This window comes from Hippopotamus amphibius, chromosome 4 (assembly GCF_030028045.1).
Source record: "Hippopotamus amphibius kiboko isolate mHipAmp2 chromosome 4, mHipAmp2.hap2, whole genome shotgun sequence".
Lineage (NCBI taxonomy): Eukaryota > Metazoa > Chordata > Mammalia > Artiodactyla > Hippopotamidae > Hippopotamus > Hippopotamus amphibius.
Window position 1 is genome coordinate 124,996,220 of NC_080189.1, and position 13,757 is coordinate 125,009,976.

A 13,757-nucleotide genomic window follows, 5' to 3' on the forward strand; every position below is an offset into this window, starting at 1 on the left:
ACTCTAGTGAACAACTTCTCCCTGTGTTGCAACACTTTGTATTCATCCTTTATCTTCAATAAAACACAAGGAGATTAATTAACCTAATTTCCCACTGATCACATCCTTAGAACACTATTCCTTGCACTGCTGCTTCCCTGCGTCAACCATACAGCAGGCTAGGACGGTCATTCTGTGCTTGATTCCGTCCCTGGGAATTTATACAACACCGGCTATTCTGTGAAATTACCTGTTCATTTCACTGTTGGAAACAGCGTCCAACCAGTGCCTTCACCTTGGCAAGGAAACAGTCTACTGAAGATGAGAAATCTGTTCTGTTTCAGAAGTGCCCTCTGTCTCTGGGTCAGGAGAGTGCTAGGGTTCAGGTAAAGTCTGCCCTGCCATGTGGGCATCACCTCCTGGTCCTTTGCATAAGCGGAGCCTTAGAGGAGACACCCCTATTTATTCTCAACCTAGTGACTCCACTGCCTTCGATGGTTATATGTCTGTTACTCTCTCGCTGTGCTGAATGATCAGGGTAGGAACTCTACAACCAGTGCTACTTGACTAAGAAGACCACCACAGATGGTTACATTTCCATGTGGAGACACCTCAGCCCCAACAGAGCTGTGCACTTAAGAGGGGTAATCTGCTGCCGGTTAAAATGCCATTTTGAAATAAAATCAGAGTGCCTTGAAAATACAAGGTTGACCTCCATGGATTTCGGTTAATTATATTTTATGTGTTAGTGAATAAACTGAATCATCAGGATCAGTGATCAGTGATATTTTTGTTAAAAATTGTTTACAGAAGGTTATTTAGGACTTTTGTTGAGCTAAGTTCAAATTAACACCTTACGAGTGAAAACCATTCCTATTTCCATTCTGGCCACAAAGATTCCATCAGTTCTGAGTAAGAAAACAACAGCAGCAACAACCATTTGCTAAAAGGAATTTTAAAAAAACCCACAAACTTCAGCAGCCACTGCTATTTCCTAGCTCTAATTGTTTTATTCTGCTGAACTACAAGGTCAATTGAGGAAAAGTATTATTTTCCTGAATGAAATTTATTTTATCATCTTTTTACCCTCAGCAGTATCTAAGCTTTAGAAAGGCGTTAAGTACCCCATTCAATTTGTTTTCTTTCTCAGAGGAGACAGATATTTTAAAACAAATCCTGAAGGTTTTCAACTATGTAGTCTCATTCTCTCTCTAAGATGCTAACATATTTTTTCCCTTCAGGTGTAGACTCTATTCATTGTGAACATTAGTGGAATGAATGGATACTGTTAGGAAAACTGCTCGATAAGTTAATTTACAAACAGTAATACTGGGAAATTAAGAAATGGCTTTCATAAAATTTCTGACCTCATAGTTTAAAAAAAAAAAAATCCACTTCCTGGGGATATGCACTTTACAAAAAATAAACAAACAAAAAAATCCAATCCCTGAGGTTTGGCTTTTGATCAAAGGAGTATCTAGAATGCAACACTGGGGCAAACAAAGTCTTTAGGAATCTCATTCCAAATGACAACAATAAGAGTTTACTGTGGAATCAATAAAACATTCTTGTGTTGCTTAATTATAAAAAATTGACAATGGTCTCCCCCACCCACACCCCCCCCTTTTTTTTTGGAAAATGTAGAGAAAAACAGGGGGGTTGAGGGGTTTTTTTCCTAGAAACTTTAAAAAAAAATTTAATCCACCTCCAACTTTAAAGAATTTTTATTAACATTCATGGCTATAAAACAATCCGCATATTTGAGTAAATAAAACTTACCACTTGGAGAATATCTTCATCTTTTGGCATGACACTGAGCTCCAATGTTGTGTCACTGAAATTGAATATACATATACTATTTTAGGGGAGGCAGAAGTATATAAGAAAGACATAAAGGAAAAAGCATTAACTCAGAAGTATTTTTTAAATTGCTTGTGAGTTTACTTTGGGGGTTTTAAAAATCATTACTTTTCAAATCCAAATCATTAAAATGAAGAGAAATCATTTAAACATATATATGTTAATTGTGTACAAAAGAGGGCACCCTGCCATATGTTTGAGCTATTCATAATCAATTGGTCAAGTGTTCTTCACATGTTTCTAATTTAGAAACACAAAGTATATTACTTATATTGAAAACTCCTGTAACAAAACTCACCCATATATAATTATATATTATTTTATTTCAGGTCACAGAACAACTTACAAATTTTTACCACCAATTCTCACTGTTTATCAAGTTAAAAATGCATTAACACAAAAATAATCAAAGAACCTTCAAATTTAACATTTTAAGCAATATTAAACATCCTAATTTTGAAACATTGCCTCTTGGCCACAGAGGGGAAGGAAGTCAGAGTTCACCATCACAACCATCAAAATGACTCATTTTTAAAAACCATATAGCATCTCAACTATTTGCTTTCTTCTCTGTGATTTAATTTTAGAGCCTTTACAGGAATAGCTCAGTCTCATTTTATTTTGGTACTGTAAGTATCCCGTTAAAAATAATAGACAAGTTTCTCTAGGTTTAAAACAGTTCAAAGGGATAAATTATACTGAGTCCTGTGATCTGGAATTACATTTCGATATAGCAAGGATAGTGGTACTGTCTCCAGCAAGTGCTTCACTATCTACCCTAACAATATTGGATGGATTTTCCCCCAATACAATCAAGAAATTAAGAAACAAACAAACAACAACAACAACAAAAAAACCCAAAATCTAATAATTTACTGGTGTCTCTATTTGAACCCTTATTTTTAGGTTCGTAAATGGTGAGAGAATAGTAAACCAATTAGAACCACAGGTTCAGATAAATTCTACTAAGAAAATATGTAGGTACTTGGATTTCAACATTTAGAGTTGGTAGAAAATACATACTGATGCTTAGATAAATTCTTCTGCAAGGATACATTTTTACATTAATACACTGCAGAATCTCAATGGCTTTGTGCTGCATTAATCCATTTGCTACCAACTGCAGACAAAAGGAACACAATTTTTTAAAAGAAAAATAAGATCATGAAAAAAACAGTATTTATTTTTCAAATTGCTTTACTGGTTGAAAAATTAAGACTGTCATTCCAAAGTGTTATTATTCTGAAAGATGAACTGCACCAGTAACCAAAAAGTAAATTAATTAAATTAATTAAAAAAAATTAATGTGGATTCTGAGGAAAAGATTAAGTTATGGTTGCTTGCGAAAATAGTACTTTTAAAGAAGACATCTTAACAAATACACTAAAAATCCTTAAATTACAGGTTGACAAAACATACTGGTACATTTATCATGATCCAAATTATTTTCAGTAAAAGAAAACTTGGGGGGATCTCCCCACTGCCTCTGGGGAGGCTTTCAATTCTTCACCGGTCTCCAGGTCTCCTCAGTACTTAAGATCAAATAGGGGTCACTGTCAGGAACACCTAGAATCTAACAGTAAGGAAAATACTCTGAGATCAATAAATCATGATCACATCACCTAACTGTAAAAGTGATAATGTATTAGGGCATTTGTGTAAGTAAGTTAGACATAGCATGAACTGCTTTAGACATGCTAAGAGGAGCTTGACAGAATTCTTCAGAAAACAATGAAATTCAATTTAATTATAGACAGGTGAGTATGAGTAACACAAAGCAACATATCATCCAAAAGTTACTGTATCTGAATCTGGGAAGAACCTCATGTGGTGACGATCTGGAAATCGGATCCCAGGGTCACAGTTTACTCTTGACAGATATTTAATATGGCAACCTCTTTGGCTTTCAATTCCTTTATTTGTAATTAAAAGCAAATATTCTAGGTGTAGGACTAAATTATCTTTATAGTCAGTTACTCTATAAATACTTATTTACCTTTAGAACTCAAAATCCTATTCTGTAGAATGTAGGCAAACAAATGGATTAAAAGATGATTTCTTGCTTTCGTTGTTTTAAAACAAATGAATTTGACCCAAGAATATTATTCAGTAAGCTATTTAAAGATAAGCTATCTTAGTGGTTTTAAAATAAATTATAGATTGAACCTGGTGTACCCCCCAAAAAAAAAAAAAATTATACATGCATTTATTTATATATTTATTATAAACAAATTAGAAATTTGATTGTCATTTCAAATAAAAATGGGGAACTTAACAGTAAATCTAAAATGTATGCCTTTCAAGCTCTAAAGGATTTTAATCACAAATCTGATAAATTTGTCAAAACAAAGCCACCAAATAAGCCATCCTCAGGTAGTTTGCTCTTGGCAACTTTCAAATGCATTTTCCACTTTAAGGGAAAGTTTCATACCTCCACATCACATCAATTTCTTATAGGAATACAATACTGTATTAAAGCTACTCGCTTCATTGATTTATGAAACCCATCTTTGGCCAAAATTAATCATATTTCAAGACTCTTACCTGTTCTGGATTAAAGCAATTACTTGGGAATAGGTCTTTCCAATAACACTTTCTCCATTGACTTTTATAATTCGATCACCTTCAAAGAGGAATTAAAAAACACATGAAGAATTCCTTTAAAAAGTCACTTCTGGGTACTTTTGAAATATTTCTTGAGTAATATACTTATTTTTGATATATCCTTGCTCATTGTTTTTTAAAGTAACTTTTATAAAAATGAAGCTGAATTTTAATATATCCAGCGTCCTATGAAATATAACGATGTTTTAAATAAGAGCCCAGCCATTGATGAATTAGAAACCTCAAAAAGTACCATCATCAAGTGACCACAGCTATACTATTTATGCCCCATCATTTGTTTTCTGAGTTGTAAAACTACTATTTATTCCTCCGTTTACCCTGCCGTTTCTAAGAGAGAAACATTATTTAACAGACTCAGACAATTGTTTTTGTCATTTCAGTGGCCTCTAATTTTAGTACAACTTATTTCCTTGTCATATTCTCCCAGTCTATTTAGTTTATTGATCAGTGCTACAGTGCAGAACTTACATGTGGGTATGCACATGGTTTTGACTTTACATATATTAATTTGTTCTTCATTTTAATGGGGATAGGATGTTTGAATTACTCAGAAAAATTCAACGGAGCAGAAAGGAAAATAATGAGAGAAAGAACAGGGGAAAGAGGAAAATAGAAAAAAATGTACATTTTGTGTGCTTGGCACAGTCCCTCAACTTCATCTTCCCAACCTTGGGGGGCTTAGAATGAGAGAGGATACATTGTAGGTAATAGAACTATATGTTCACTGATAGACACAGTATGTACACTAACGATACTGAAATTAGGCTTTCTTTAACTATGACAAAAAAATAACTAACAAATTAACACGGCATCCTAACCAATCTTAGCAATGAAACCCACTACTTATATTTGCAGCTGAAAAGCTAACACTTTATTCAAAAGGCAATAAAAGATAGTTTTTCACTAATTCCCATTTTAAATTATTCCAAGTTTAAAAACAAGAGAAAAGGGTAACTGTTTTAGCGTGTACATTAATCGAAACTAAACCCTACTTAGTTTTTTGTTAAAATCACAAGTAACAAAATATTTCAGAACAAACAGCTACCAGATCACATTCACTGACACCTGCAGATGAAGCTGGGCTTGCACTGAGCTGGAGACTTAAGCTACTCTTTGTGGTGGATGAATTCATTCACCTCTGGCAGGTCAAGTGCTTTCAGAACTTGGAGCTCCAAGAGTATTTCAATTATATCAATAAATACCTTCAGCATTCTGCTATTTTGTTAACCTTTGTCAAAATCAAATGTACGTTACTAACAAGAAAAAAATCAAATTGTACACTTTAAATATATGCAGTTTATTGTATGTCAATTGTATCTCAGTAAAAGTTCTCAAAGGAAAAAAAAATCAAATGTACGCAAAATAGGTTGTTTAAAAGGGTCTCTGAGAATCCACTATTAAATGGTAACTGAAAATGCCCACAATTTATCAATTACATTATTTCTGTCCAAATCCATCCATTTGGATATCAAGAAACATACAACTAACTAGGTCTCAAAAATATCAATAGCAATAACTAATGTGAAGAAAGGGGAAGAAACATACAGAAGGAGAGAGAAGAAAAATATGGAAAATGAAATATGGAAGAAATAAAGTAGAAAAGACATTAAAAGGTATGTTTCAACAAGAATATCAGCACCTGTGCACAATCCAGCTTGAAAAGCAGGTCCTCCCTCTTTAACCTGTTTAACAAAGATGGTATCCATGGGTTCCAAGCGGTTTCTTTGTTTTCCTGTGGGAAGGAAAAGACCCAAGGCATGGTTTTACCGCACAATATTTTCTTAAAATAGCAAAATATAAAATGAGATTTAATTGAGACAGTTAAGCAAAGTTTTTTTAATGAAGTGTTAAACACATATCCTGAATTTGGATGCTGACATCATCATTAAGAGGGTTTCATGAACTCAAACATTTACTTTGCTTCTTCTACAACACAACCACCACAATAGCAATGGTTTCCACTCACTGGGAACACTCTGCATGTCAGTTACTACACTAAATATTACACATACCTAAGAGCTAATTTCCATAGCAAGTAAGTATTACTACCACCGCTGAACAAAAGAGGACACTGAGGCTCAGAGAGTTTAAATAAATTCTCCAAGGTCCCACAGCTAGATTACACAGGTGGTACTCAACTCTACTGCTCTTTAACACTGCATGGGGGACTCCCCTGGTGGTCCAGTGGTTAAAGAATCCGTCCTGTAATGCGGGGGCCTCAGGTTCAATCCCTGGTCGGGGAACTCAGGTCCTACATGCTACCGGGCAATTAAGCCTGAGTGCAACAACTACTGAGCCCCTGTGCCACAACTAGAGAGCCTGCATGCCAGAAACTACAGCGCCCACATGCTCTGGAGCCCGTGCACCACAACTAGAGAAAGAAAACCTGCCTGCCGCAACTAGAGAGAAGCCCATGTGCTGCAGCAAAGAGGCCACGCACTGCACGAAGATCCTACATGCTGCAACTAAGAGCCAAGATCCCACGTGCTGCAACTAAGAGCCGACGCGGCCAAAAATATAAATGAATGGATGAATGGATAAACTATTAAAAAACAAACAAACAAAAAACACTGTATGGTGTTCAGCACTAAGTCATAAAGCTAAATAAGACAGTTCTTTCCCTTCAGGGACTCTGGAGGGAGATTGGCATATGAACAAAGAATGACAGGACACTACCATATTAAAAACCAGAGACACATACAACACACAGTCATGGGGTTGAAGAGCACGTGATCCAATCTGAAAGCCAGTACTTCATGAATTGCTATCCAGGGATTATCTGCATTAAACAGCTCAGGGGCTTGCTAAAAATCCATGTTTCAGGGTCCAATCAGAAATCTGCTTTGTCAAGAAGTTTCCCAGGTGATCCTTCTACACACTAACATTTGAGAGCAACCAACAGTTTCAATACATAGAGGTCAAAGAAAGAGTCACAGATAAGAGGACACTTAAACTAAGTGACAGGCACCAAGATAAGTACTGAGAGGGGACAAACAGGTAGACAGTGGTTCTCAAAGTGTGGTCCGTGGACCAGCAGCATTAACATAACCAGGAATGTGCTGGAAATGAAAATTCACAGACCCCCACCCCAGATCTACTGTATCAGAAACTCTGAAATGACCAAAGTGATGCGTACTTGAGTTTGAAAATCACTGAAATAGAAGACACAGCCCTGATCCTTAAAGAAGAATATAACTGAGAAAATAAGGCATATACACGTAGGGAGTAATTTAATCATACTTGTTAGACTGCTGGGCAGAATATGTGAGCCAAATACAAAGAACCCATAATTATTGTCACATAAAACCGAATTTTTATCCAGGTATATCACAAAGATGGCTCAAAAGCAGTAGAAACTAAGAAAGGAACATTTATCAGCAACTACCCTTGCATATTTAGCTACTCCCTCTGAACAAAAGCCTCTAAAAGTGGTGAATGGCTACCTCTCCCTAAAAGACAACAGGGCACAGTGGACACTGCCTGTGTCTTAGACGCCAGGAGACAGGGATCCGGACCCTTTGCTTTGCCACTGAACAGCCCTGCTGCAATTAAGCAAACTTTTTTACTGAAAGAAATGATTGCTTTTTCTTTCACAGTACAGAGATATGTTTTTGCATTCTTGAAGGGTTTCTGCGAAGACAATAAGATAATGTAAAAGCGCTCAGCATAGCTTGTGATTGGACCAATTCCTCGGTAAATGTGTATTTCTGCTCTCCGTGGTGCTTGGATGAAGACTAGTCTCATATTCTTATGTTTTCAAGAATTAAAAATTTGAAAGGTTATAAACACACACCAGCAAAGTATCTATCATCCAATTTTTTTTTTAAAGAAAAAAATTTTTTTTTTTTTGGCTGTGTTGGGTCTTCGTTGCTGCGCACAGGCTTTCTCATCCAATTTTTAAAACTATAAATATGTATCAGATCTGTTCCCAAGGAAACTCTATACAGCTCTTGATGTTCAGATGACATGAAAATGTTATAAATCCTTTGGTCACTTCTGATTAGCTATGACAGACAGCCCTGACTGCTTTGAGGTTTTGGAGGAAACAGAGAACTAATGCTAGTTAAATCCCTACTATATGCAAGTATGTACTCATTCTTAAGAGATGCTTTGCTGAAATACTTAGGGACTAACTGAAATCTTATTTCATCATGTTTTATTATTATATTATTACACTTCTAGTATTATAATGATAATGATATCTGCAACTTAATTTTCCAACGGTTTGATGGAAAAAAATAAACCATGATATCCACACACACAGACACACATATGGGTGGACAGATAAAGCAAATATATATTCAACATGTTAACTGTTGAGTACAGGTGGACAGGGCATTTGCTATACTCTGAAAATTATAATAAAGTTTGGGGAAACTTTCTATATGTGCCAGGCTTTATTTTTCTTCACAGAACTTGTCATCTGCTACTTCAATTACATGTTTATTTGCTTACATGTTGGTTGGTTGTCTCTTTCACTAAAATGAAGAGCAGGGACTTTTGTCACGTTCACTGATGCTCACAGCACCCAGGACAATGCTTGGCACAGAACAGGCATTCAATAAATCATTATTCAATAAATGAATTTATTATTTAATTCTTACATCAAGCTTTCAAGAAAGGCATTATGATTTTAATACTGTTACTATAACTGAGGAGGAAACAGATGAAGTAACTTGAGTAGGGACTTGAACCCAGGTCCAAATCCAAACATGGTGTTTCTTCATGCTTCAAAGTAAGTGAACTACTTACTCAGTTGTCAAGCTTTACCAAATACAGGTAGAGAGTCCACTTACAACTAGTTTGAAAGGGAAAGAAAAGTTTCTTTTCAATATAAGTCACTTAAAATGCAAATACTTAATTCCAACCAAGTTGGTAATCAGGCTAGGTCCTTATGGAGCAAACTTAATGTTTACAACGGTGGGTGTTTAAGGAAAACCACCTATTTTTTCTTGGCTAGAGATTTGAAGGTTTAATAAGCTGTGTCAAGTGATTACTTTCACAGAAAGATTTATATAATAAAAGAGAGGAAACTTTTTTGTTTTTATTAATGGCTTCTAGTCCATTGTGTCCCAAAGGTGATTATACCATACTTATATTTAAAACTACAAAATGTAAATGAGCATTAATGAATTCTACAAAATAATAAAAAGGTGGCTGGGTAGCAATGCAGTGATTTCTGAAAGTTCTGATAGGAACTTTCACTTACACAGAATAAATGTAGTCCAGAATAATTTGGTTTTAGTTTTTATAAAGGAAATACTAACTTTGCAATGACTACCATTATAAAATCAGAGAGACTTTGCCACTGACAAACTCTTCAATTCACCATGTCTGAAAACACAAGATGGAACAGACTAAAAGAAAAGCCAGCCTCACAGTGAGCACTGCCATGTCTGCGGAGAGCTGTACTTTGATTCTTCCTGTTCACCTTCCTTTCTGGACTTTCTCCAAAATTCTGACTTGCTATTACTACTACCTAGATTTTAACCAATTCCTTCTGGACAACAGAAAAATTTCCCATAGACATCCCTTAATTTCAGACAGGTTTAACCAAGAAATATCCCTCTCTTCAATTTCCATATTCCTTGACTCTAAGTCTTGTGTTAAACACATGGTTCATTAATTTTAAGTGTCTTCTTTTTAATATATGCTCTCTGCAATTCCCCTGCAACTGGAAATCACAAGTGTCAAATTTAAAGTGTGTTATTTAATCTCTTTTTAAAGTCAGTTTCTAGATATGCAAAACTAAAAGTCCAACCCCGAACTGTGGTGATTAACCAGGCAAAATTATTCCTTACTTTCCTGTAGGGTCATTTGAGAGAGCCAGGTAGCTTCCCTGGCAATTCTTAGTTAAAAAAAAAAAAAAAGCCTCTTTGAATTCTACATGTGTATTTTATAATTTCTCAATTTTTTGAGAACACAGAGGACATGTTTCAAAGAACTGCCGAAGGCCTTATTCAAGTGTCATTTCCTTGACCTTATCAAAAGAAAAGCGAAATGTGTCCTTTTAGCACACATACATGTAATTAAATCTTTCTGTATTTGAGCAAAGGAAGTAAGAAGACAATGACCTTACACTTAGGAGAATGGCTAAAATAACCAGGCACCAAAAAAGTCCCACTTTATGCTATTTAATATACAATTAGCGAAGACTTAAAGAAGAAGATATAAAGGCATATATGAATTTACTTGAAGTTGAATGTTACACTTTGAAAACAGGAAGAATGCACATACACTTTTACATAAGAGTAAACATAATCAGTTGGGGAAAAAATAATTCAACTAAAAGAAATAATAATATATAGGTATCAGCTGCCGTCCAAATACTGCATGAACATCCAGATGGCTGTGATGCTTACTCTCCACACCCAGTATAATGCAGTTGTCAACAGCTTGAGCCCTAGGACCAGACTGCCTGGTTTAAAATCCCAGCTCTACCACTTACTTTCCGAGTAGGGTCACTGGATTTTGCAAAAATTATTATCTATGAGAAATTTAAATTTTATTAGGCATCCTGTATTTTACCCCATCCCCAAGTGGTTTTAGACAAGTGATTTATTTGTGCCCCAGTTAACTCATTTGACAAATGAGGATGAGGACAATTCATTTTTACCTGGCAAGGCTGCTGCGAGGATTAGAAGAGAGGCTCCATGAAAATACTTATACAATGCCTGATACAAGCAGGTATTTAATACATGTTACTACTATGCCCATCTGACGATAAGCCTTTAGAAGGTTTACACAGAGATCAGGAGTGAATGAGGCCAGGGGACACAGTGAGTGTCACACAGCCACTGCTTGATAAAATACTGGTCCAAAGACTAATGATACAAACTTAATTGTCAAATTAAGGGAGAGTTGAAGAGTAGAAGCCAAAGAACACTGAAGAAAAGAAGGAAGAAGTAAGAGAGACTGTACTAAAAAATTTCCAGTAACTCTAACATGAACTACACATCTGTCTTCAAAGAGACTGGTATCTAAAAGCCAGAGTGCTCTAATGACCCTCTTCTTTGAAGAGTGCTAAAATCCAAATCACTTGCAACATTTAAATTGTTTCAAAATTTGAAATATGAAGTATATAGAGCCAGTGGACTAAAGCAAATAGATTATTTTCAGAAGCAACATACTTTGAACTATACCAGTTGTAAACAAGACCCTGTAATGAAGATACACAGAGAAATAAGAGGTATAGGTCAGGGAATCCTATAGTTCTAGGGACAACAGAAATGTATTTCTTAATAGAGTTAAAAAAAAATCATACTTTCAACAAATACCGTCTTACATTTTAACAAAAAACAAAGCAGCAGAAAATAATACTATGCTATCACTTAGATTGAGATTTTTTTTTCCTTCTCTCTCAGAGTTCTCATAGATGCTACTAAACAATTTTTTAATGGAACCAAATCTGTTTTCATAATTACAGTTTTTTAAATATTCTTTTTATTGATTTCTTTGTTGTAAAAAAAAAAAAAAAAGGACAAAAACAAAGGAACCCTCTATCTATCTCTACACTAGAAAAGGCTGTTGAAATTAAACTGTGCTTCATATGAAAGTTAGATAAGCCTTGGAAGACATGTGCTCTCTACAAAGGCAGAAAGCTAAAGAAGACACATAATGGAATACTAAAGCTTCAGTCATTAATTATTTAAAGAAAATCAATTAAATAGCTTATTGAAATTAACATCTATTTTTCAGACCCCAAATAACTGAAACCACAATGTAGACTGAGATAGACAGATATCAAAGATAAATTTGAATAATGAAAAATAATCTTTGCCTCTTTTTGCTGGGTCGTAGATTGCCACAGAAAAAACAGGGCATGGAGAAGCACTGATTGAGCAAAAGTTAGGAATTATAGATCATTAAGGCAAAAACCAAACAGAAGGAGTGATAAATAAATAGCAAATTCAGACCAGTAGTTACCTCTGGGAGAAGAGAATAGAAAAGGAGTGGTATAGAAGGGCCTTAACCATATTTATCATCATTTATGTCTTAGAGAGAGAAAGATATGGGGGGGGGGGTGTTAAAATGTCAAGATGACAAAGACAGGTGGCAACATTTGGAAGCCACATTTTTTCCCTTCATTTTCTGTTTGCCTGAAATATTTCATAGTTGTTCTTTTATTTGTTGAAAACAGGCTTCTAAAAGAAAGAAAGAAAAGAAAAGAAAACAGGCTTCTAATTTTTATCTTAGGGGTTTTTTGCAATGGCATACAAAACTATCTTAAGAGCCTAAGAGAGACACACTGTCTGACATCAAAAACCCATATGCATCATATGATAAATACTGATACATCCTATATGAAAATTAAGTAGAATCCAATTTAAGAAGACTGCCATGGCAGATTACTGGGTCCTTTTCCCCTTTGGTAAGGGCAGAGGCACTACAGGGAGAAAAATGCATGCCAGCTTTTTAAACCTAGGTGTTCCCAATTTCCATTTAAGATGCTCTCATTTCCAGAGTGATGGCTAGTACTTTGAAATTATATCTCCTAAACCTCCAATCTGAGCTCCAACAATTCTTATGAGCTTCAAACCCCAAATTCCAATAGTCTCTAGACAACGTCAGTAGAAAGTCACCTGTCAGGTCTCAACCACATTTCATCCATTATAAGCAAACACACACTCACTACTCAACCTCATTTTCAAGTAACATCAAATGGAACAAAGTGAAGTAAGAAAATCTGCTAAATATTAAAAAGCAGATCATGTTCTAACTTAATCATGACAAACTTTCTTTCAACCCACACCTAATTTTTTTGGTTTACTTTTTAGTGTGGAAAATGTCCAGCACATACAAAAATAGAGAAAAAAAGTAGAATAACCGCCCCCGCCCCCCATGAACATAATGCAAGTAATTATAAAACTCTGTCAGGGACTTCCCTGGTGGCACAGGGGTTAAGAATCTGCCTGCCAATGCAGGGGACATGGGTTCGAGCCCTGGTCTGGGAGGATCCTACATGCCTCGGAGCAACTAAGCCAGTGAGCCACAACTACTGGGCTCACGTGCCACAACTACTGAAGTCTGCGCACCTAGAGCCTGTGCTCTACAACAAGAGAAGCCACTGCAATAAGAAGCCTGTGCACCACAATGAAGAGTAGCCCCTCCCTCGCCACAACTAGAGAAAGCCCCTGTGCAGCAATGAAGACCCAATGGAGCTAATAAATAAATAAATAAAATTAATAAATTTAAAAAAAAATCTGTCATCTTGTTTCATTTACACTCACATTTTTTTCCTAAAATAATTTTAGTGCAAATCCCAGGTATCATGTCAATTCATTCACAAATAC

General features: G+C 35.5%; 1 protein-coding gene across 7 annotated transcripts in view; it reads right to left on the minus strand.

Moving 5' to 3' along the window:
• ARHGAP21 (Rho GTPase activating protein 21) overlaps positions 1–13,757 on the minus strand; it is a 120,041-nt gene that overhangs the window by 37,849 nt on the left and 68,435 nt on the right. For all 7 annotated transcript variants that reach the window (XM_057731486.1, XM_057731489.1, XM_057731490.1 and 4 more), the window contains 3 exons: positions 6,104–6,196; positions 4,384–4,462; positions 1,759–1,813 (listed from right to left, as the gene is read on the minus strand). In XM_057731486.1, the coding sequence (XP_057587469.1) occupies positions 1,759–1,813; positions 4,384–4,462; positions 6,104–6,196 (227 nt within the window). The remainder of the gene's footprint in view (positions 1–1,758; positions 1,814–4,383; positions 4,463–6,103; positions 6,197–13,757) is intronic.